General features: G+C 35.4%; 1 protein-coding gene across 1 annotated transcript in view; it reads left to right on the top strand.

Annotated features, from left to right (window-relative positions):
* Window positions 1–24,853, top strand: part of LOC150091702 (retinal guanylyl cyclase 2-like) — a 48,361-nt gene extending 23,508 nt beyond the window's left edge. Inside the window, exons 2-17 of the mRNA XM_090369336.1 lie at window positions 192–472; window positions 2,162–2,546; window positions 2,898–2,988; window positions 3,114–3,195; window positions 8,999–9,079; window positions 9,268–9,444; window positions 13,025–13,184; window positions 13,271–13,420; window positions 14,789–14,960; window positions 17,453–17,593; window positions 17,723–17,915; window positions 19,379–19,550; window positions 19,726–19,824; window positions 20,158–20,249; window positions 22,425–22,507; window positions 24,382–24,853. Coding sequence (XP_090225462.1) covers window positions 192–472; window positions 2,162–2,546; window positions 2,898–2,988; window positions 3,114–3,195; window positions 8,999–9,079; window positions 9,268–9,444; window positions 13,025–13,184; window positions 13,271–13,420; window positions 14,789–14,960; window positions 17,453–17,593; window positions 17,723–17,915; window positions 19,379–19,550; window positions 19,726–19,824; window positions 20,158–20,249; window positions 22,425–22,507; window positions 24,382–24,553 — 2,531 coding nt within the window. The 3' untranslated portion in view covers window positions 24,554–24,853. The remainder of the gene's footprint in view (window positions 1–191; window positions 473–2,161; window positions 2,547–2,897; window positions 2,989–3,113; window positions 3,196–8,998; window positions 9,080–9,267; window positions 9,445–13,024; window positions 13,185–13,270; window positions 13,421–14,788; window positions 14,961–17,452; window positions 17,594–17,722; window positions 17,916–19,378; window positions 19,551–19,725; window positions 19,825–20,157; window positions 20,250–22,424; window positions 22,508–24,381) is intronic.
* The last annotated feature ends 1,596 nt before the right edge of the window (window positions 24,854–26,449 follow it).

Here is a 26,449-nt window from a genome sequence, read left to right as displayed (position 1 = left end):
GATAATGCTACTCTGCTACCTGCACAGACGCTATCAAATGAAAACATTTTTATATAAATTACTATGGTGATCTATAAGATATGAAGAAAATTTTAAGTGTTTGTAAATTCCACTCAAGAGATAATCTACAAAATCTCTTCGTTTTTGTTTCAAGTTCCAATTACAAATGTATTTTTCTCTTTTATTTTCAGTAATTATTCTTAGCATGAGTTTAATGATGTCCTTAGTTGTGAATGTCCTTACCGTTGCCTACCAGATGGGATTAGGAGATGGAAGATTCGCCTTCATAGCCGTCCACATTCATACAGTACTCCATCCTACTTCCATCCCTGACCTTCCACCGCCATCACGATATATCCTTCGGGCTCTTTTTGTGTTAACAGCTATAGAAAGCGACACACATTACCACGATGTTTGGAGGAACGAATCCCAAGTATCAGCCTTCATGAATGCATCAAATGTATCGACTCCGGTAAGAAATTTTCGTTAAAGACTTAGAAGGTTTATTACTTTAGGGCAGTGCTTCTCATAGGATGGTGACCCTCTGGAGAGTCGCAAAGTTAGTCTAGGAATAAGGATTTTTAATTAAAAGAATCCTAAGAAAAATATATAATCAATAAATTCCATAAAATAATGTCAGTGTGTTTCAAATTTTAATATTTATTGAATGCAATGAGATAGCAAAAATAAATTTTGACTTTCAAATAACATTAATTTTTGGAGTGGTATCGATACGAACTATATTTCTAGTTCTAAATCATCTAGCCATTGATTGGTTAGATGATTTAGATGATTGGCGCCCATGGTATTGGATACGATCTGCTGGATGTCCAGTTCTGTTCCATTTTCTGTACAATTTTTCTTTAATTTTAAATATTAAAATTTGTATAGAAAATGGAAGAGGACCCAGCAAACATCTAGCACACATTTCTTTAATAATACTAAGTGTCTTCTGTGGACATGAGTCTTGTGACTAATATTTTTTCTTTGGTTGTACGGAACTAGGAAGTTATATTAAATCTTTCCGAGAAGTTGTCCTATTGGTAATTTTGCTTCTGTCTTTGTTTCCTTTTGTTCATCCTTGCTTTCTATTATTTTTTTGATTTTCGTAGGCTCCACAATTGTTATCCAAAGTAACATGTGTTTGAAAGTATTCTTGGGGCAGATTTATTTATCAAGTTTTTTTGTGGGGCTTTAGGGGAGGGTCACAACCTGTTCATTTAATACTGAACTTGGTTACATTTTTGACATAAACTACATATTTATTCACTTATTTCCAATCCGAGTTTTTCCATTATTCTTTGAAGATTGAAATTTTTTTTCCAATCTTTAAAAATGATGGAAAACTTTTTAAAAATTAAAACAAATTAAAAAAATTTAAAGGTGTTATTAAAATTTGTTTTTCTTTTGTTGTGTGAAAGGGATATATATTATTAACATGAAGAGAAATCGTATTAGCTAAAAATTTCTTGCCAGATTATATAAATATTTTTATGTCAACTCTCTTAAAATAGTTATTTTAATAGATATTTATTTATAATATTTTAAAAATTTATTTCTTTAATTTTATTCTTAATTTTCTAGTTTGGAATTTATATTAAAAAAATTTATTTATACAGAATAAGTAAATTGAAACATTTTAATTAAATTACAAAACATTAAAAATTAAAAAAAATATATAAATAAAATTAAAATTAAAATGAAACTAATAATTTTTAAAAAAATTAAAAAACTTTTACGAGTTTAAATTTTTTAAAAATGAAATAAAAAAAATCAACATAAAAATCGAAAATTAATACGAAATGCAAAAATTAAAAATTAAAAAATCTAAAGAAATAAAAAATAAAAAAATTAAATTAGAAATTTTTAAGTTTAAAAATTAAAAAAAATTAAAATAAAATTTGAAACTTTAAATTAGAAATTTTTTAAGTTTAAAATTTAAAAAAATATATAAATACATTTTGAAACTTTAAATAAATTTTAAAATAATTTTAAAGTAATAAATTATTGATATTTTTCGAAAGCTGGTTCCTGAATGAAGTAATGAATCCTAAATGAATTAGTTTATCGAAAATATCCACGAAATATATTAACTTTTAACAACATAAAAGTTGTGTGCTTTCACAGTTGTACCTTATAGGCCTATTGATTTTCTTTCCAGACTGATTTTTACTATTTCTATTCTTATTATGACGCAATCTCCCTGTTGCTGACTGGACTTAACTCGGCATTGATTGCAGGAGAAGATATAACCTCGAAAACATCCGACCTTTCTCTCTACGTTCGAAATTGCGTCTTCCCAACTCTGTTTGGATTCGGACAAACAAATCATCAGGGTGACAGGGAACTGAAATTTGTATTACTGGACTACAATCCCAAGAAACATTTATTTGTCTCCCTTTACGAACTACAAAGCGATGATCAGGGACAAATAATCGTGACTGACGCTCATTGGAAAAAGAAAGTTAACTGGCCACACGATTCCAAGTTGTTACCAGATCACAAGTGTGTTCTTTTAGGCCATAAGTGCAAAATAATGAACGAAGGTAACGTTAGCCTTTTTAATCATATTTGAAATTAATACAGATGGTGAAAAACAAAATTAAATTGATACAGATAGTTGAAGTTTACTTTATTTTCATTGATATTTGCATGGATCTATATTGTTATTATTATGGTTTCGCTTTGTACGCATGCGTCAGCGAATTCGTTCAAATTCCATCAAATAAGCTATAGTATTTTGCTTAAAACTGGAACAAAACAAATCTAAAATATCAGTTAAATTTTCAAATTATGAGCTGAATATTTTATTCACGAAACAAATATAAGATAAATCATATATTGTTCTATTCCAGAAGGTATTATTGAATAAATAATATCTTTTCACTTTATTCCAGCTTCAAATATGTCAAAAGTCGAAATCATCACCATGGTTTCCGGTGGAGTGATTTCTGTGATTATGATTCTGGGTATACTTGCAGTCATCAGGTACGTACTACAGTAGACATCTACTGGTGCTCCATATAAATGAATTTTCTCAAGTTAATTTAAAATACAGTAAGTAGAGATTTTTTTTATTTACTTTGCTATTCTGGACTCTTGTTTATTTTCAGAAGAAAACTAGAAGTTAGGAAGATGAGGAGAAAAATCTTAATTTCCAGTGAAGATGTTCTCTTTTTGCCTTCAATAATAAAGGTAAGAGACTTTGAAAGTCAGAAAAGTTGAAAAGACAGATTACTCTGTAGTACTGATATCCTTCGGGTGTATAAGATTCGGACTCTGGGAGCCTATTGCTGGTAGGCTGTTATGTTGGGTCTTTGACACCATAACGGTGGTTGACACATAATCGGGATGGTCGTTACTTGTTCCATATGCCACACATCTCTTTGATCTATTCTCTTAAGTCAGTGTACTTCTTGATCTTTTCCTCGTGGGTTTTCTGGAGATTGCTAGCTGGGCATCGCTATGTCGATAAGATTGATAGTCTTTCTTCTTGTCGACGAGGTTATGTTCGGTTTGTTGTGAGGGATAGTCTTGTTCATTGTTAATACGCGGTCCCAGTACAGCTTGGCGGTTGGGGTTTCTAGCAGACCTGGGCTTCACGCTTGTAATACGGTACACTTTCTTTGACCAACTAGTAATTCATCGCTAACTTCTGATGTATTATCCTGGCGATATAGTCGTATCTACGAGTGTACTCCGTTCGGGTGATGACCCTGTATCCTGCGGTGAGCTGTTGAATCGTTTCTGAGCAGACGGTCGTCAACATGTGTTATCTATTACTCCGGATTCCTTGGCGTTGTATTTTCTATAGTTCCTGGTATTGATTACCTGGTCTTGGATGGTGAGCATAAATCCGCCAGTCTCGGGAAGAGCGCTCCGCTCGTGAACGATTTTGGTAGACATTTTATCTATGTGGTGTTGATGAAGGTCATTGTAGAGTCCGCTGTGGAGCGTCTTCTTTGCCCATTTTTCTAGCTTCGTTTGTTTTGTTTAGGTAGGAGATGTCTCCTCGCTTAGATAGAGTGGGGTATGTCTGTTGTGTATGTTCCTTATGGCCTGTTCAGTTTTCTTATCGCTTTCTTCTTTTGCTTGATGGGGGTCTATCAAGCCCTTTTCTCCTTCTTTTCCAGCTAAGGTGATGTTTCTCCAGGGCCGGCTTCGAGTGGTGTTGGTGGCTCTTAGTCATCATTTCCTTGTCTTTCTCATGCTCTCGTCCAACTCGGTATTAGTCAATTCCGTGATCTCAAAGGGGTTATTATTATTATTATTAATACGCTATAACAGGCCCTCGTGGGTAGCACAGTTGGTAGGATCGCCATCCTCCTTACACCGGGTGAAAAAGACCTGAATTCAAATCCCGTCGATGACAGTAGGAATTTTTATGGGTGTTTTTTGCAACGTGGCTGAGGTAGTCGATCTCAGGCGAGGGTAGCATGGATTTTTCTCTCGGAAACTCGAGTTTTTCGTCCAGCAAAACAGATAATCGACCTCAGAACACACGCAATTTACAGACAATATAAACGGAGCAACATGGTCTTAGTCGCCGATGCTCCTAAAAGAAGAAGAACAACAACTCTATAACAGTGAATACCGTCAGAAGTAAGTTACACAGTGTACATACGTAATAGATAATAAATCAGCTAGAGATCGAAGAAAAGACTGAGTCCGTGTTAAGAGAGAATGCACGGCGAAGTACCAAAACTGAATTTTTATAAAAAAAATTGAAATGCAAATTTTGTTCAGTACGCTGCTCATAACTTATGAGGGTTAATATTATAGAACGGCTCTATTTTCTTTTCAGTCAAAGCGCTTGAAGTTACTCTTGAATCAGTGCCAAGCAAGGTGACTGGGATTTCAGGCCCTGCTGCGGGTCATAATGGAACTAATGAATGCATAGACTGTGTTAGGGTAACTAAGAGTAAGAACACGTGCATGTAGACTAATGCTAGGAGTATTGTAAATAAATTTGATGTATCTTTTGTACTGATGAATTCACCAAGCATTCTGGGGACAGCGAAGACATGGTGTTACTCAGACATAAGTGATGTTGAACGTGGATATGGGGAGTATAATGTATATAGGAAGGACAGACAGGACTAGAAGAGTGGAGGAGTTATGCTATTAGATAAGAAGCATATTAAATCTAAGGCAGTGCATCCAACAAACATGGGTGACCAGTGCAATGTTGAGTCACTCTGGTGACTCAACATTGCAACATAAGCACTAGTCTTTTCCACCCGGTGTGGGGAGGACGGCGATCCTACCAACTGTGCTACCCCCGAGTGCTCAGGGTAGTAAAATATGAAAAAGACTAGGGGGTAATTGTGCAGTCAGATATGAAATTTTCTGAGTAACGCAAACAGGTTGCCAGGACAGCTCATGGGGTTTTGTCAATGATATATAGAAACTTTTCCAGCAAGGATAAGAAGGTGAAGGTCCCGTTGTATAAGGCCATGGTTAGGCCACATCTAGAGTACTGTATACAGGTCAAGAGGCCTCACTTTAGGAAGAATGGAGATCTTTAGGAAGGAGAAGAGTAACCAGATTGGTGACCGAACAAAAGGTTGCTGCTACCTAGAAAGGCTTCAGTTCTGCAAATTGCAACATCTGGAGACTAGGCACCTGCTTAGTGATCTGATTAAGCTGCTTAAGGCCTTGAATGGTTGTAGTAAGCTGAATGGGAACGACATCCTCTCTCTCTTGTTGAGACCACACGCATGAGGGGGCATAAATTCAAGTTGAGGAAGGATAGTTGCAGGGCACATGTGCGGAAGTATGCCTTCAGCCAGCGAATTGTTGATTGTTGGGATAAGCTTCCATCTGTTGATGTGGAATTGGATGGCTTGAATAAATTCAAGGAAGAACTGGATAAATGCTTGAAGGGTAAAGTTGGGTGAAGTATGTGTTTTTTTTTCTTTGTTTGGCTGATTCTATATAAGTTTCTTGCATAATTTGCCGCTTCTACTACAGATAATGTTTAGTCTCCAGAGGTGAACCTTCTTTATGCTCTAAAAGGAGTTAGAAATACTTTAAATATTTTGAGGGTTTGAAGATTAAAAAAAAACTTATTGAGCCAATTAACTGAGCTTTTGAAGTCAATTTTAAGAAGCAGGCCGTTAATCCTCTCTAATGTGATGGTGCAACAGCACTTGGAATAATTATTTTGTATCCAGATGTGCAGACCACATCTAAAAAAAAAGATATAGAACTTTTGGAGAAGGTACAAAGAAGAGAGTCTAGACCGCTGAAGGGTTGTATGCGTTCTTCCTATGAGAAGTGGTTGAAAATGTGGTCTTCATTGCTTACAAGTAGACACTTTAGGAGTAGGATTTGATTGAAGTGTTTAAGACCCTGAGGGGATTAGTAAAATGAATGTGATTGAACTTTCTTACTCGTGAATGAGACAAGTACCAGAGAGCAGGCTAATTAAATCTTAGGCGGAAACAACAGATTGAACCTTAAGAAATTTTCCTTTGGATAGCGGGTTATAAAACTTTGGAATTTTGCAAGGGTAGCCGAGGAGGTTTGGCAAAGTTCAAGGAAGAATTGGACAGATCTTTTTTGCTATGGAAATAATTTTGCTTCCTTAAATCAATGTGCATTTTAATATTAATAATAACAGTAATACTTAAACATTTTTCTTCTCGTTTTTAGTAAAAATCTCTCTCTCTCTCTCTCTGTTTGCAGGATTCCGAGGAGAAGAGGAGGATTTCGACACGGGATGTGGATATATCGCCTTCGCTTTGCTACTCCCCTAGGATTTTCCTGGATGTAAATCGTAGTATTTCAAACTTAGTAGACAATGGATTTTCTCGTGCAAGGTTCAAGGTACGCGATGGTGTGAATTTTTCTGAAAATAAATCTCTGCTTTAACTAGCTATTCAGCAATAGCCACACACACAAGCACTCATTGGTTATATACACACATTATCGAGGTTCCATTCAAAAACCGAGTTCGAATTACACATGTTGGAACCCTTAATCCTTTATTCCAGGTCGTCACTGGACTCTAGTTCAGAGAGAAAAGTTTGAAATGACAATCATTTCTGGAATGAAATTAATTAATGCTTTTATTATGATATTAATCTGGCACACAAAACGTTAGTTCTTTTGGAGAAGGAACTAATCGTAATAACTAACTGGAACAAAAACATGGTCAATGTTTTATTTTTTTGTATTTGTGGAACAGTTTTCATAGAAACTACTGCATTTGCAAATTCATATGTGTTTCGTGCGATTATACCTTAGTATAAAACAATCACAACAAATTGCCAGTGCAAAATCATTGGTGATGAGTCCATGTCTACTTAAGTTTTGTCCATCACTTCATTTTTAATAGTTTGCTCATACGATAACAGCCGAAAACTATTTTTAACTACTTGAGTGTTCTACTATCATTTGTGATTAATTGAAGCAATCGTAAATGATGGTATAGTACTGCTTATATATGTGCTGTTGGATTTCTTTTATGCGTGTTCCAAAGGAGCTTTATCATCACTGAATGGGACATCTCAAGAGTTATCACTGTTCTAACCCAATTAACTCAGTATTGAGTAAAACCCACTAGGTAAGAGCCCTCGTGGGTAGCAAGCAGAGTTGGTAGAATCACCGTCTCCCCCCCATACCTGATGGAAAAGACCTGAGTTCGAATTCGGTTACTGACGCGAGGAATTTTTATGGTCCTTTTTCACAACATGCCTGAGTAAGTTGGTCTCAGATGAGGGTAGCGTAGTTTATTCTCCCAGAAATTCGGGTTTTTTGTCCAGCAACAGAAAGTCGACCACAAGACACATGCACGCAATTTATAGACATATTATATACGGGGCAATATGGTCTAAGTTGCTGATGTATCTAAAACACAACAACAACAACCTATGAAAAAATATCTCGCGAAGGGTGCAGTAGGAAAAATGAAACTATAGTCTTCCTGTTCAAATAGAGTATGAGCATGGGCACTCAGCTGATCAAATTAGAATCTGTTACATTAATGTACAGGGTGATTTTAAATTATTGTCGGGGTTTCCGTGGCCTATAATTTTCAAACCAGAAACAACAAAATAAAACTGCTTACGGAATATGAAAGTGTAGCTGAAAAAGTTTTATTTGGCAACGCTGTACTCGCCGCATTGAAGTCTGGCAGATATTGACGGTATTATTTCAAAATGGCGAATGTTCAAGAGAAGGCAATGTGCGTACTTTGGTTTTTTGAAACAAAGACCGTTATCACAACGCAACGTCGTTATAGAACTCAGTATGGAAAAGATCCACCTTCAGATAATGCTATCCGACATTGGTTAAAGCAATTTCAAGAGACTGGTAGTGTTCTACACCGAAAAGGAGCGAGAAGACTGAGCACTTCGCAGGAAGATTTTGATCGAATCCACGAAGCATTTTCTCGAAGCCCACAAAAATCAACTAGACGAGCTTCTTTGCAGTTAGGTATACCACAAACGACTGTTTGGAGGTTGTTCACAACCGTCTTCACCTTCAGGCTTTAAAGCCGAATGCTGTTTCCAATTTGTCCAAGACATTTTGTCAAACGTCGAAGCTGATGAAAAGTACCTTCGTAGATGGAGATTTTAGTGATGAAGCAATGTTTGCGTATCAGGGAGGGTAAATCATCATAACTGCAGAATATGGGGGATTAGAAAACCCTCACGCCATTCGACAATTCGAAAGAGATAGCCCAAACAGTTACACCGCAAATGCTGGAGAACACTTGGAGGGAAACTGAATATCGCTTGGACATCTTACGTGCCACGAAAGGCGCGCATGTTGAAGTTGTTTAGCATTCTGCAGTATTCATTCTATAGGTAATAAACCTTTTTGAGTTACATTTTCATATTCCGTAAGCAGTTTCATTTTGTTTTTTCCAGTTTGAAAATTATAGGCCACGGAAACCCCGACAATAATTTTGAATCACCCTGTACATTTTAGCTGGTAGTGCATACTCGTTTGATGTTTTAATCGCATCTGTTGAACTACTTTCTTCCAGGGTGATTTAGTCCAGGTTAAGCATCTGAATGTAGAAAGGCCGCTAGATGTCCGGATGAAAGGAATGAAAGATTTGTGCATGGTAAGTTCTCTACGTCATCATTACCCATATAATGAGCCTTCAGCCCTTTCTCCAAAATCTGAATCTTAATCCTACTACTGCTATTAACTGACTAATCATTCTTTGAATGTGATAATACTTTTTTTTTGCATATTCGTGTGTTTAATTTTATTTCTCGATGTGTTAAAATGATTTTTTTGTTATTCCAGTTATACGAGCTACGTCACGAAAATTTAAATCGCTTCTTAGGATGTGTGGTTGATATTAAAAAGCCAGTCATGATTTGGGAGCGATGCGTTCGTGGGAGTCTCAAAAACATATTAATGATAGATGACCTCAAACTGGATTGGCAGTTTAAGTTGTCACTACTTACAGATCTCGTCAAGGTAAGGTAACACTGAAGATAGTTCCGAAATATAGAAAGGCTCTTTTTTTAACGTATCATGTTTCAACTATTTCTGTAAATTGTCTATTTGCATTTGTATGGCTGTTAGTCGATCTCAGGTGAGGGTTCAACCATTATTAAAAGGTTGGTTGGTTAGTTGTTGTTGGGGTTTAGGCTAATCAATGATTTAGATCATATTGAGCTCGATTTTCTGTTTGCTGCATGAAAAACCCTAGTTTTCGGGTGACGAAACCATGCTACCCTTACCTGAGACCGATTAACTCAGTCACGCTCCAAAAAATTCCTCTTATCATTGACGAGATTCGAACGCAGGTCTTTTTCACCTGGTGTGGGGGAAGACGGCGGTTATACCAACTGTACTACTCATGTACCACTCTCAACCATTCTTTAATTTATTAAAAGTTTTCTATAGAAACTTTCAAAGATAAAAAAAAAGATAATTTTAAAGTGGACATCGTAAAATTTCAAAGTAGAAAAAAGATAGCTTCAAAGTGGAAACAGAAAAACCATAACTTTGAAGTCCAGAAACAAAAATGTCTACTTTGAAGATCACTTTCAAAGAATGTAAAGAAAACCAGCAAGGACTTCTTTACTTCCTTCTACTGTTTGCATAAGTAAAGAAGTTTTTACATAAGTAAAGACTTGTTTATTTATATAAAAAATAGAAAAAAACGAGTGATGAATCATATTGGTCGACTAGATATGAATAGTTTAACTATCGATCGATGATCCAGCTCAGGTGGTTGCCGACAAGCCGAATAGGTATTTTGCATTCATATTCATACATCAGAATTTTTTTTTTAGAGATGGGGATGTCGGAAGTATGCTAGACTGTAACAAGGAGCTGAATGATTTTGTGATAACTGAGGGGAAAGTGGAAGAGAAACTGTTGAAGCTAAACGTAAAATAGTTACCTGAGTGGATAGGATCCATCCAGTTAGATTAAGAGAGAGGCAGCGAAAGAGGTAACAAACCTTTAGCCATGATTATGAGAGAATCCTTGGATTCAGGACTAGAGACGCTTGATTCAAGTTCAAATCTCTCACACATCTCTAGTCCACAGGATTCCCGTGGACTAGAGATGCGTGATCGTATCCGCGGCTCACAGAGGAGAATCAAAGGGCGGCATGAGTAATTACAGACCTGTTAGCTTAACGTCTGTTCCAGGGAAATTAGAGTCACTGTTTAAAGAAGTAATGCATGATCATCTAGACATGGATGCAGTTATACTGCAGTCACAGTACGGATTTATTAAGGGGCGATCTCTGACCAATCTGATTGGATACTATGGAAGTGGATGCAAAAAATAATTTAGCCATCATATATTTAGATTTCAGAAAAACCTTTCATTCTGCCGCGCATAAAAGATTGCTGTAAAAATTGGAGCAATGTGGTATTAGGGACAAGTTACTGCTTTGGATAAAGGGATGGTTGACTGGAACTTGTCAAAGAAGAGCAGTGCCCACTCTTTATATTCTCACTCTCGACCATTCTTTTGTTGACTCTCTAACACGTCGGTGTAGAAAGTAGTCATCCAACAAATCCACAAATAATGCCTTGCTACTGTGTGGGGGTCCACAAGCTCCAGTCAATATCTGGAAAGTTAGCCCCCCCCCCCCCTTTATAAGACAATTTGCTTTACTGGCACTGTATCTGACAAACTCGCCCACTTGATCTGATTTGACAAACACAGTCTGACAATGCAAATTGTCTATAAATTATTCACTTGATCATGAAGCTCTCGAATAACATTTATTGGAGGTCACTGCGCACCACACGTTTACCTTTGGAACTTCTGATGCGCACTTTCCTTCAGCCAGGCTCTTATTCAGTTCATGAGTGGAGATTTTTAGATCCCATATGCGACAATTGTGTCTGTTAACATTACCAGACTCGTGAAATCTCGCTTGATCACTGAAAACTGCATTTTCCAGAAAGTGCTCATCTTCGTCTATACGGTGAAAATGAATAGCGAATTCCTCTCATAATTTGATGCGAGGTTTAATTTCCTGGACAATTTACACTTTGTAATCATAAAGTTTCAATCTCTTGGGAATCACCCTGTTCAATGTTGCTCCCAGTATTTGTATCTACAACTTGCCCGGGGGATACATTTTGTAGAACTTCGGGTAAACGCTTCCTGAATTTCCGAAACGGTTTTATAAAATGGAGTATTTATTCCTGAGAAATCAGAAGTCTATATAATCACTTTTTTTTACAAACATAACCCTTTCTAGAACTGGCACATTTAAAAAGAAACTTATATAGTTTGTGTTTCTTTGCCTTTCGTGGGAATCGTGCATATTATGTGCTAGAAAAAGCAAAATTATCTTTAGAATCAGCTCTAGACACATATTAGACGATTTCAACTTCTATTTTAAGGGGAAAATGTTCTTAATGGTTTTTCAAGGCATTCCGTTTTCTCACGAAATCGAAGTATATTGGAATAAATAGAAATACGACTGTAAATAGGTCACACAAAAATAGGTACGCGCAGACATAGCTATCTGATTTTTATTGCGTATTCCATATCTCTGTAGGGGGGGGGGTGTCTTCTTTTATCTCTGAATTTTTAAACTCACACCGAACGATGAAATAAATAAACAATTATTGATATTCTTATTGGAAATGTTTATTAAAAATACTTAAGGTCTTAATGTTTATTAAGAAATACTTAAGGCCTTAACCTTATTAATAAATGCCATTTGAGCGAGACAGACTTTTAATATCTACTTCAATAAAATTTAATTCTCTCATATTTTCGGGCTGTTTTCTGGAATGCAGTTAAACTTTTCTTGTCACATTAAGGAACTATATTGCTTTCACCAAAATGAGAATAGTATAAACAGAGTTGCTTATCATTAAATGTGGTTTTAATCTGTTACGTTCGTTATTGGTGAAATATAACAAATCAGGTGTAATCATTACAAATAAAATGAGTGTTCAAGTTCTATTAGAGGCTTGTAAATAAATAGTTATGTTCCAACAAACGATATTACGTTAGATATACGACAAGTGCTGCCATCTATCGGTATTTCAATTAGTTGGTTTTTATCAAGTACAGTATTAGCTGATGAAAATTAAGCTTATTCTACGATCTAGTACAGTATTAGCATATCCCAAACAACCTTAGTTGTGCGTTAAGCACTAAAGTAATTAAGGATATGCTTTTTTTGTCGTATTAAACTTCTTTGTCCCTTAAAATTGCAATTATATGTTTTTACAACGTATTAGAACGATATTACTCAAAATGAGTGTCAAAGCTGCCTTAGCATACAGTCATATTACTCAAATAAGACAGAGAAGTCATAGCAAACTATAATGCCTTTTTAATTCGAAGCAAATATGTATTCAGTTTTTTATTTTTGAAACTCTATTATACATATGACTATGTTAAATATAGTTAGAAAGATGATTTGAAAAAAGTAAGAGATTTTAAAATATTTCGCAATTATTACAATGAATTATTAGAGACTGTTCAAGCCACTGTAAGTGGTTTATACTACATTGGCTTCCATAAGTGAGCGTGTAACTGAAAGCTGCCATTTTCTCTCCCTCAGGGAATGCGATATCTTCATAGCAGTTCTATCAAGTACCATGGGCACTTAACGTCTTCGAATTGTGTCATCGACAGCCGATGGGCTCTTAAAATAACGAACTATGGCTTACATACGTTTTTCAAATCACAGAGTATATCGCAAGAGCCACCTCCAGCTCGAGGTATTCCTTCATTTTTATTAGGAACTCATTATGTTTAATTGTTCAAATTATGGTGTCCAAGATAGTGAGAGCTCTTTCATTTACAGAATTGTTATGGACAGCCCCAGAAATGCTGCGAGCCGAGTGTTTCCCCCCAAGAGGTAGTCAGCAAGGGGATGTGTACAGTTTTGCTATCATTATGCAGGAAGTTTTCCTTCGAGCCGAGCCTTTCTGCATGGTCAAGTCGTCTTCTGAGGGTATCCTTTTGCTATTTTCAATGTACTCATTAATTTGTTTCTTTTAAATATAATGAAAGTAGTATTAAAATTCTATTTACTAATTGATTTTCGTCAATAAAAGGATCTACAGCTGGTAGATCTACTTGGAAATTTTCTGGAACGTTTAAGAAGGGTTTTTGTTCACCACGATCAGCTATCTGACTTCCACAGCATACGTACGTTTATTAAGTAATTTTAAATAACGTATTATTCAAAAGAGAATAAACTTTTGACTCATAACTGTGATGAATCACACCTCCTCATCCTCCTACATCCTCTCCACTACATCCCGCTACATTTTGCTTAAATTCAGTGATCAATGCTTACTTTCTAAGCATTAAGAATTTAGATTTCGTTTATGATTCATATATCACGTAGTGTATATGCTTGCACTAAGTGATATATGACTGCTAATGTGCTGCTGCTTGAAAGATTTTTTTTTAAATACTATAACGGTTAAAAAACTACAACAAAGGCATTCTGTAGGACAAATCAGACTGAATATTCTTACTGCACTAGCTATTGAAAAAAAAAAAAAAAAAAAAAAATCTGCCAAAAACGAACCTTAAAGAACCAAAAAAAAATTCTAGCTACGCTACTGGCTGCAAGATTCTGTATTTTCATTTGATTTCCAAATCTGTTTGCGATTGAGCCGGTCTATGAAGATGGGAAGACAAAAAGATAATATAAAGATTATCTGTAGTTTAACGATTCACATCGGTTGCATTAGCAAAGGCAATACGAAAAATATCAACTGAACTTGGAAACCTGGAAAAGATTATCCTGGAACTTTTAGGAAAAGGATTGTACACGGTTGTACTTTGAGACAAATGATATCGCCGAAAGATTAATCTACCATTTACTGTAATCTGCCACATTAAAAGTAGTGCAATATCAAGGCAACGTTTAGTGAACATCATGTGACTATTGCATTTACTAGACAGCGTCTACCGACCTTAGAAGACAAAGGAATACAAGAATGTCCTCGTATTCTTCATAATTCTGAAAAAGGCCAAAATATAATTTCAAATAATGAAGTCAATGGACATTTAAACTTCAGACAGAGACGAACACATAATATCTCTTTTTGATATTAAATGCTTATAAAACATTTTATCAAACTTTATTTATATTAAAAAAGTTCCAGTTTCAAACTTTTAACTGCTTAAAAGTTTAATAAGCTATATTTTATTTAATACACCTCTCAGAAATGTCACATTTAACGTATTTAATGTAAAATTTGAATGTAATGATTAGCATTTAGAATTTTGTAGATAACTTTTTATGTTATTTTAAGAATATCATTTTGTTAGTAATTATTTCTAAGTAAGCAAATATTCGTCACAGAATTAATCGAGAAACTGAAAACTCCTCCTCCCCTCATTCGTCCATCGGTGTCCAAACAGGCAGCTCCCCCTGACGCCATTCATCTGATGAAACAGTGTTGGTCCGAAATGCCAGAAATGAGACCGGATTTTGGTAGAATCAGTGAATATTTCAAGGGTTTTAATCGAGGAAGGTATGCTGTTTTCTATCTTGTTGAAAATTTAATTCTAATTAAATTAATCTTTTTATTTTATTAAATCTTCAGAGTGATGCTTAAGCTATATAAAAATCTAAGAAATTTAATTTTTGGGAGAGGAAATGATTGATAGAGAGTGGTTATGATGTAGTTCAGTTGAAAGTTAAAATATAGAGTGCATAAAACGAATAATACATACGAGGAATCCTTGACAAAATGTGATCAAAGTGAATAAAATAGTCATATGAAAATAAAATATTTTGTAATTTTTAATTTCACTTGATCTATAAAATTACACAGGACTGGAAGTTGAAACTTGTAGAATGGGAGTTTAAATCTACCAGCTATTACCATCATTGTCTGAAGCCGTTACAAATATCTTCATTAACCATAATATGATATTAAGTGGAGGTAGAACTTTTGATGGTTAATCATCATTTGCGTTAAGTAAATTTTGAATCCGGCACAAAGCAGTCTTTGCATGACCACTGCTTCGTTGTATGCTGTCCTGTTCTCATATGAAACATGGCATACATAGAACCTTCTGTTCTCCACATAGAAACCACTAGGTCCTTCATATTTAAATTTATTAAAGAGAAGTTTGAGGATTTCATATTTTTCCTTCAAGTGAACCAAATGTGCAGTTCGAACAAAATCATAAAGCTCTCCTCCCACGCACATAAAGAAATCTTCCTGAGACGAGTATTGACCGAACGTCTCACTGTGTCTGTACGAAGAAAAGGATCTCTTTAGAGAAATGGGAACAATCACAGTCAAAATATTACATTCAAACTCTGATGAAATTGTATTGGAAGTGTCTGGGTGGACAAGGTATAGCAGATCAGTCCATGCTCGAGACAAATATCCAGATGGTAGATTCCAATATGAAATGTCCTTTTTTAGTGTAATTAAACGGCCTTCGCAGTAGCATAGTAGTTATAATCGCGGTCCTTCCCACGCCGGTGGAAAATGTCCTTTGAATCCCATCAATGACGGTAGAAATTTTTGTGTTTTTTTTTTTTTTCGTTTTCTTTTTAACAACGTGGTGGAGTTTTTCGGTTTCTGGGGAGCCCTGCATGGTTTTTTTCTCCTCGTTTTTCGTCCAGCAAACAGACAAATCTACCAGAGAATACAACAGTTTACAGACACAATATACTGTTATCCCATAGCGTGCAAGTGGGGCAAACTTTGTCAATGTTATGGGACAGTTTAGTTATTTAACCTTTTTTTAACTGACAGAGAAACAAAGAAGAAATTAAACTTTTACTTGGATTTTCTGTACAAACTAAAACGGTAGAGAAAGAATGATTATTCTTGAGTTCTGTTGTCCACTTATACCAAATGTTTCGAAGTATGTCATGTATTTACAGACCGAAAGTTAAGAACTGGCTTGGTGGTGTGTTGTAGTAATTTTTGCTATGTGTATAAACGTAGTAAATTTTTGTTTTTTTTTTTGGAATCGTTCGATTTCAGCATTTGCTAACTGAGACTTGAGTTAGAAAATTATCCTCGGTGAGAATAATTTCCTATACCGGCGCACAATTCGCTTTAAATCCCTCGTTCTTCGAGTATCGCTTTTTCTGCCGCATTTCTTCCCTTTAGAGTTTGAACTCTCCTTTCGTCTTTCAGTCATTTTATACTTTTGAATGGTTTCTTTAGACACATCAGTGATTTCCGTTGTTTTCTCAATTGTGGCTCACGCTAAACATGTTCCAACAATAACACCTTTCTGAAATTCGTACAAAATTTATCTTAGACCCAAGAACTTGTGATAACTTACAGTACATTTGCATACCGTACGTTTAATTATCTGTTGACGCCAACTGCTAAATGTTTCTAACTTTTTGGCCAGCGAGTGTAATACTAAGTCAAAAAAATATCAAAATATTCTGTTTATGCGCGTATCGTTTTAACCAGATGATAATGATGCCACAGAGATAGAGCACTCTTCTTGCTCTTGCTTGTTTTGTTAAAATTTCTTTCGTTTCCTTCACTTTCATTTAATTTTTAATCTTTTTAATGTTTTTCCGTCTTACTTAACTCTCTTCTTTTAATTTTTTTTATTATTTTAAGATCTTTCTAAAAAAATTACACTCGCACTTTAAAAATCTAATGCAATTAATGCAAACCTGCGTTTCTTTTCTTGGAAACCTTGAATTATTTTTTTAAGCGCAAGTAACTACGGCTGTGGGACGTCAGTATATTGTGTTTGTAAGCTGTGTATATTTTGTAATCAGTTTAACTACATTTTTGGATGAATAATTCAATACATTCTGTGACACCGGCTAACTTGGTCACGGCGTGAATAATGCCAAAAAATCCTTTTCGCCTCGAATGAATATAAATCTGACACATTTTCCAAATGATGTGGAAAAGACAGCAATCATTCATTGATGTATTGTTTTTCTAAGCAGCTAAAAATGTTGTTTTGCTAGTTGAAATGTGAAATGGTTTTCTCCGAATATTCATCCATTCATTTCTTGCTGTAGAAAAGGAAATATTGTCGACACCATGTTCCAGGTACTTCAGAAATATTCGGACAATCTGGAGGATCTGATCAAAGAGAGAACTACTGAACTAGATTGGGAGAAGAAAAAAACAGATATATTGCTGAAACGCATGCTACCGAGGTATGTTTAAAATGGATCCTGCTATATTGATTTTATATTTTTTAAAATGTTGTAATACTAATAAAAGATTTTAAGTAAAATTTTAAATTGTATTGCGTTATATCCTTGATATTATATAATTGTTTGTAGTACCGTTGCTGAAAATTTGAAGGCAGGACTTCCCGTAGAGCCCGAATTATTCGATGAGGTCACGGTATATTTCAGTGACATCGTGGGTTTCACAGCTATCTCGGCGTGTAGCGAACCCATCGAGGTTGTGACTCTTCTTAACGAGTTGTACACTGCTTTCGACAATGCCATTAATTCTTATAACGTCTACAAGGTAAGTTCCCCTTCAATTCTAATCGCTTCTTATTATCTTGTCATTAGCTTGTTATCTTATCATTAATACGCACTAGGAATACCAACAGAATCCATTTAAACTTCGCATGATTCTATTGTCTCATTTGACCTTTACATAGACAGTGAAATCAGTCGGGTGACTGTTTTAATTTAAAATTTCCAACTAATGTTTGAAGCATATCACTGGATTATTTGGATCCATTTTGATCAGAACTTAGAGGGTAAAATCAAAGTTGCTGTAGCGAGTACTTGTTCCGTGTCCTCTTACCCTTAATCACATAACTTTTTAATGTCAGATCATGCTGCCGTTTCAGTTATTAATCTTTCTTTTCTTTGTCTTCAGGCTCACTATGGTTGTTGTGCAATAGTTTAACCGATATTCTTTTGAAATCTGAATCATCTTCGGGTTCCTATTTATTTCACTCGGATAGAATGATGCCAATTTAGTTAAAGTATTGGGTAACAATAGCCTTCAAAGTCCTCTGGATAAATCGATAGCAAATCTGTAGTTTCAACTATGGCCATAGAAGTAGGCCTTGTCGCTGCTTGAGACATAATTCAGACAAAGAACCTCTGTTGGATTTCAAATATAAAAAAAGAAATGAATTATGTATAAGATAGTTCAGCATGCACGCCACTGTCACCATCACCTGCTTGTGTTTATGAGGACGACACGACCTCTAGAGGTCTTGAGGTGAATAGGCTACAAGTTAGAGAAGTTTAATACCAAAATAAACTCCTTACACTTAACTGATGAAGGAGTTTCTTAAACATGTGATAAATTTAATGTTGACGTATTCATATTAGAGTGATTATTACGAAGGATGCAGTTTTTGTAGCACATTGATAGTACTTTGTGAAGGCAGTAAGTAATTGAGCAGATTGGAGCATTCTTGAAGTTAAGAAGATAAACATCTCTTCCATCTTTTTCAAATTCTGTAGCTTTCAAACATCAAAACAAAATTGTGTTAACTTAAACACTGCTTTTGTTTAATTAATGCTCATAATTGGAGCACATTGTCACAAAATATGGTGCTCCTACCTTTTTTACTCCACGTGAATAAATTCCTTTCTTCTTCTCCCGACAATCAGAGAAAGCCATAAACGAATTATCTTTAAGAATCTTGGTAAAGATTGAAATATTGAAATAATCTTTATTATTTCTAGATTTCTCTATACGAAAGCGTATAAATAAATCTAGGAAGGGCTGATCAAACGGAATGGTTTCTTTGCCAGCCAATCTTAGAAATCAATATAGAATATTTATAAGATTGACAATTAAGTTACAGGACTGAGTCCATTGGTTGCATATGGATTCAGTCCTCATTTCTTTGCCATGTAAAATTCACACACAAGACAATATATTTCATTAACTTAATTAAATATATTTCTAAAGTACAATGAGATCATCATTGTTAAATGAATTTTGAATTTGTTTATTAGGTAGAGACCATTGGTGATGCTTATATGGTGGTGGGAGGACTTCCAGATAAAAGAAGCGATCATGCAGAGGAAATTGCTACAATGTCACTGGATTTGCTACATGAAAGCGGAAAGTTCAGAATCCGACACATGCCAACAGTTTCCTTGTTACTTCGCATTGGAATCCACACAGGCAAGTGGACTTCGTCTCTCTCAAACATGAAAACAAATCTTGTTCATACGGTGAAAATAAATGAAATTATTAGAATGAAGTTACTTTTTACTGGAGAATTTTTCCTAGATTTTTCTGACGATTCTGTCAATTTACTTTTTAAACATAGACATCTTTTGTATTTTCCTTCATATAGGTCCAGTGGTAGCAGGAGTGGTAGGAGTCACAATGCCCCGGTACTGTTTGTTTGGTGACACCGTCAACACTGCTTCCAGAATGGAATCTACAGGCAGTGGTAAGTCTCATTTTGATTGCATTTAGTGTCTGAAACGTGTTTCAGTTTAAGAAGGGCGCATGATGACTTAGAAACTGGGAATGTGGTTAAAATATGAGCTAAAAATTGTGATATTCTCAACCAATTCAAGTTCGGCTGACTTAATGTTCAAAATCATTTCCAATTTCGTAATTGAATTCACGCAATTGAATTCTAAATGTGCCAATATGCAGGCTATATTTTTGTTTAAGTATAGAATCAAAACTTTCATTAATTTTTAAAAATTACGTTGCTATATAGAAGGCTAATGGAATCAAACCATTTCCAGTAATAATTTAAATTTCTCTTCTGCAGCAAATCGTATTCATATTAGTGAAACCACGGCAAGAAAACTAGATGAAACTGGAAGATACATTATGCAGCATCGAGGATATATTGATTTAAAGGTACAATTAATTTTCAATCATGAAATGCTTTCACATAATAATGATGATGATGTAATAATTGTAATAATCAAATATTTCCGTTGATGGACTGTAGGACATTTATGAGTAAAAACCTTGGCTAGTTTTTTCCCTTCCAAAAATTCGGGTCTTTCATCCCTAAAGCATAACCAACCATAGAATATATGCGCAGAAATTATTACACTGATGACTCATCGCTTAGTTGCCAATTTACTCTTCCTGTTCACATGTCAGAATATAAGATCGATTACATTTACGAAGGCCCTCGTGGGTAGCACAGTTTGTAGGATCTCTGTCCTCCCCACACCAGCTGGAAAAGACTTGAGTTCGAGTCCCGTCGATGACCGGAGGAATTTTTATTGGCCTTATTCACGACGTGGCTGAATTAGTCGGTCTCAGGCAAGGGATTTATGGTTTTTTCTCCCGGAAACTCGGGTACAACAAACAGAAAGTCGACTCCAGAACACAGAGACAATTTACAGATCACTAATGCTCCTATAACCCCACTACAACAACATATACGACAAAATTTCCCTTTCTTGATGTGTACCCTCGGAACGTGTGCGCTCTTTAATGTTTGTAATCAGATTATAATAATAATCGGATTAATTTAAATCTTTAATTACACTCCGGGTACTTCAACTAGTATTGAACTTTCAATCTTTTTGTGGTGCTCGGGATACAATGTAATTGGAATTGTCCTCTGTAATGCATGATGTACAGCAAACAAAAGAATTAAAAGAAAAGAAATTCATTATACTGAAAAGACTTTCGTTGACTGCTTTTTTTTCCTGTGGTCTTAAATTTCGAATTTCATGTAGAAGCCATATGTGTTAATTAAAATTTTGAGAATTTTAATTAATACATTTTTTTTATTTAACATCGAAATTCTAATTTTGTTTTGATACGAGGGATGGTCAAAAAATTCTTAAGGCGGAGTATAAAAGACATAGGTTCAAAATTCTATTATTATTATTATATATATATTTTTATTTTTCAATATATTCACCCTCGAAGTTCAATACACCTATTGTATTTAATCTGAAAATCTTTCAAGTAAAATTCTTCAGGTCGTGTATCAAATCAAGGTTCCATATCTGCTTTTAACTCATCATCATCTTCAAAATGAGTTCTACAAGAACTCAGAGTTTCCGAATTAATAATAGTCATTTGGGAACAGAACGGGATTATGCATGTGGAGGTTTGATTGATAAAAATCCAAATGTCTGAATTTTAGGGTGTGCAACCCAGACTTTGCGCGCGGGTACATTATTACAGAGAAGCAAATCCCGATGACCCAATTTTCCTCTTCGTTTTTTTCCCATATTACGACTTTTAACTTTCGCATAAGGCCGGCATAATATTCCCTCGTTATTGTAATCTTAGGTACGAGATAATCAATTAACAACAGTCATTTTGTGTCCCAGGAAATTGAGGTCAGCACTTTTCTAGCTGATGATTGGGTCCGAAACGTTTTCGGATTGAAGATCCCTTGTGCTTCCACTGCATGCTTTCTAATTTAGATTCAGGATAGTAAAAATGTAACCAAGTTTCACCAACACTCACCAAATGGGATAAAATTCTATCTGGATTAGCAACAATTATGTTTTTTTCTCTTTTGACGACTCCACCCTCTGATGCTCGTCAAGAAAGGATAGCTTTCTGGGAACACAAAGGAAATTCAAAGAAATCTGCAGTTTTATTTTGCTCTAAAAAATTGAATAATAATTGATTTGAATATGGCATAATCACATAAAATCTAGTGTTAATTACACAAGGAGTCCATCTACAGGAACATCCACAACACTTGCGTGCTAAAGTTTTTAAATCTCATATTGCTGTCCGTCATTGACAGCGACTACACCTGTATTACAGGTGTAGTCGCTGTCAAACTCGCCTAACTGCTACTCTCCTTGCCAGAGTGAGAACACTTATTGTGATTCTGCTGCCCCTACGACATGAACTGTAAGATGTCCTTTTATCTGGCTCAGTGATGTACCAGTAGCATCTTTATATTGTTGAAGACATTTCATAATTTAGACAATTTACAATAATCCACAATATTAATTTTCACATTTAAATAACATTTATGAACTATTTCGTGAATTGTGTCACATGAAATTAGTATCACTACGTACCAATTCCTATTTTCCTTAGGGTAAAGGAAAACAATCAACGTACTGGCTTTGTGGAAAAGTGGACTTTAACAAGGAGCTACCAATTCCTCCAAATGAAGACAGGTAAGAACTTATTAGAATAATCTTTCAGAGCATTGGTATATCTGAAGCCCTTTTTATAAATTAACTCGAATCTTAACTTAATTGAAGATGATATTTGATTACTGGTATTTACTGTTCAACTCCAAATAAAGACGTCTAAGATTCTCAGATAAACAGTAATATTGGTATATACGAAAGTTATCCCAAAAGTAATGCATAAAAGCCATTAATTTATTATAAAACTACTTCCATTAAAAACCTTTCAATGTTTCGTTCACTCCTTATGACCGCTTCCCAAAGTTGGGAATATATCGCAATGGAAAGGACTCATATGAAGACTATAAGGGTGGGGTGAGGTGCTATCCACTTGTAATCGGTGAAAACAAGCTGTACAGACTGATAAGAGGTCTTGCATTGTCATGGATTACGAGCACGTCAGCTTCCAACATCTTCCTCCAAAATGGTGGTTATAATGACTCTCCTTGTGTAGTCCGTAGACATTCTAGGTCTACCTGAACGTTGCTTGTCTTCAAAACTGGTCTGACCTTGACGGAGACCAACGCGAAATCGTGCTGCGATCTCCTGTTGGTTCACCACACACTTCCCCCAATAATTCATAAATTTATCTGCGTTCTACCACGTAAAGATTCAATTTTGATAAAAGATCTTTGATCTGAACTGTAATTTGACCTGAAGCAATATCACCATCCATTTTTTAAAAGCCTCTACATAAACAGTCATTGCTGGAATTCCATGTCAAGCACACTTAATGTTGTACGAGTAGAACTTTTGAAATTTAATCTAACTTCAAATTATCATCTTGATAAATCCCAGTTGCACAGGCTTGCCCTCGTGAGTAGCACAGCTCGTAGGATCACTATCCTCCCTACACTGAGTGGAAAAGACCTGAGTTCGAGTCCCGTCGATGACGGTAGAATTTTTATGGGTCTTTTTGACAACGTAGCTGAGTTAGTCGGTCTCAGGAAAGGATAGCATAGATTTTTCTCCCGGAAACTCTGGTCTGTCATCCAACAAAACAGAAAATCGACCTCAGAACACACAATGTTATTTTCCATGGAAAATAACAACATTGCACAGTCTTATGGAGTGAGGAGCAGTATGCATTGCTTTGGGATAACCATTGTTATGTACTTTTAAAAAATGCCTGCTTTTTTAATACAAATAGTGAACATATATTCCATATTCTATGTCTTTTGGGTACACTATGACAAATATTTTAATGCCATTTTTAGAAACCTCAGACGTAAATAAAAAAAAAATAATAAAAATGTTTTTTTGGTAATCCAAAGTAGGGAATAAAACTGTTCATAGTTTACAATCAGCAAAAATCACGAATACACAGTAATTTAGGGTGAAGTTCCAGCCATAGAAAAGCGGAATCTTAGATGTCAATGAATCACAACTTCCCTTGGGAAGTTTCTGAACCGAATAATGACCAGCAGCGCCACCTTAATCCCCATCCCTGTAAAGTTCTGGACCGGATAAAAAGATAATTACTAGGATCGCTTTCTTAGGGAAGTTTCTGGACAACCCTTGCTACCATTAAAATTTTAATAGCTTTCTTTATTTCTGTTGTTTTATTGTTCAGTGGTCCGTAAACCCCTTGAGATTCTGAATAAAATTTCCTTTTGGCCCATTTCCATAGCATCAATTTCAGGGTCGTTGCTCAAGGCAACCTGATGATCCAAAAGGGGAGGCTCGACAATTAGCACCGCTACAAATATGTAGCGTAGTTAACTGTTCAGTTGGGGGGGGTTTCTTAGTGGACATTTATCGTATAATTAAAAATTTGGTAATGAATTTTTTATTTAATAAATGCCACTAACTTAGCGTTAATTAATAAGTATTACTGATAATCATTTTGTACTTTTCAGGTTGCAGAGTGAAGAAATGCTTCTTGTTGCGTTGGGAAGAGAGAGAAACTTAAGCCAGGATTCAACTTCAACAGTATCTCTTACTTCTGGGATCTGTTTAGATAATATACCTTGGAAACCTGAACCGCTGAACATCAAGATAAACAGTCACTTGAACAGAGAGAAATTTTAAGTTATTTAACCAACTGCAAGCGAATATTGAGACAACAAACAGAAAGTAGCAGTGAAAGGATCATGTAAGGGCTCATCAAAAGCAGGAACTGCGAATAACATCAACCATCTACAGTAGGTGACTCAAATTTCGTGGACCAGTGACCTTCAAAAGAACAATCCAGCTCGAAATTAAGAGTCAGTCTCCAAGAGGTGCTAATACGATCAGAAAGCTCTTATGGGTTTCAGATCCCTAATATATATCTCTGATGATGGACAATTTGTGATAATCAAATTTTCTTTGCACTTTTAGAAGGCAAAATTCCATTGCACATTGTAGGACAATCGTACAAGTAACAAACCATAGAAAGACGTCACAAATGTGATAATTAGTGATCGAATTTTCTGTGTTACTGGTTACAAAGTGTTATTGTTTTACAAGGGTGCACAAAGTTTGCATAATTACTTATCTATCTACACTGTGGGAGTCTTAAATATCTCGAAATGGAGTAACAGTTTCACTTGCAATAAGAAAATGTAATTATTACAGAGTAGACTTATGAAAGCCTTATTGCACGTAATTAAAAAGTAATTTGTACACAATAATGTATTTTATAAATGATTTAGTTTTAATATAAAGTTGAAATAATTCAGTTATTTTAATTCACAGAGCTATTAATAAAATAAAAAAGCACGGACGTTGTAGTATTATTCCTTATAATCGTTTCTTCTGCAATTATTCGTGCTTATTTTTATTAACGTGGTGATTTTAGATTTTATAACAGGATATTTATTACTTCAAAGGAATGGAAAATATTGAAATGTTTAAGGAAGATTAGGTAAGCCTCAGGTACTCGATATGATGGCCAGTTTTCTTCTCAAGTATGAAGGCTAACCAGGAGACAAAAGGCTTCACAATGTTCGCTGGAATTTCAGATGGGTCTTTGCAGAAGCAAATTTAATATCAAAAATCCGACCATTGAGATTATTGGAGAATGTATTCTTAAAGTGACTAGTTACACTGAAGTGTTAATGAGCTAGTGGTCATTACTAACACTAGTAGACACGTCCTACCATTTCGCCCTCGTGGGTAGCAGTGGTTATAATTACCGTCCTCCCCACACCTGGTAGAACAGATCTCAGTTTCGAATCCTGTAAATGGTGCGAGGAAATTTTATGTACCTTTTTCACAACATGGCTGAATTAGTTGGTCCTAGACAAGGACAGCATGGTTTTTCCTCCGAGAAATTCGAGTTATCCGTCCAGGAAACAGCAAATAAACCACAGAACATACGCAATTTCCAGACATATTATATACTGCCCAATATAACCTAAGTTGCTAATGCTCCTAATACCTTACAACCAACCGACCAGTCCTCTCATTAATATCCGGACATCTGCATATGTCAAATAACCTTTTTCGGTTTTGGAGGTTCCAGGTTTTCATGACGGTTTCAGCACCACCCCACTTCCATTTACAGATCACGCAGACCGATCGTGGCATCTTTCATTCGCAGTCGTGCTACTTTCTCTTCGAAGGCCTACAAGCATATTTATAGTTTGTGTCTTGTCACGTGGTGCATGGCTAGGACGTTACCAACACCCACAGAAGGATGTACGGATTTTAAAGGTAGGTCAGTGCAGTCTAAATCATTGATGCGCCTAAAACCCAAACAATGTGGCACAGGCGAAACTACAAATTCTTGCTCCCTCTGGAGAGATTTTTGAACCAGATCAACCTGCACTATTTAAAATCTGTACAAATCAACCTTCAATATGGCAGTTTCGCCACTGGAGTGTGCCCTACTTTATTCTTTATGAATGTAAATAAACTCATCGAAATTGTAAACCGTTCTTTGATTAACTAATAGCAGACAACCAGAAGCCATTCACAAAACTACATAAACCCAAATTATTT

This window comes from Mastigoproctus giganteus, chromosome 1 (assembly GCF_048544385.1).
Source record: "Mastigoproctus giganteus isolate SK-2022 chromosome 1, ASM4854438v1, whole genome shotgun sequence".
NCBI classification, from domain to species: domain Eukaryota; kingdom Metazoa; phylum Arthropoda; class Arachnida; order Uropygi; family Thelyphonidae; genus Mastigoproctus; species Mastigoproctus giganteus.
The sequence above is the reverse complement of the archived record's forward strand: the minus strand, read 5'-3'. Positions and strand labels throughout refer to the sequence as shown.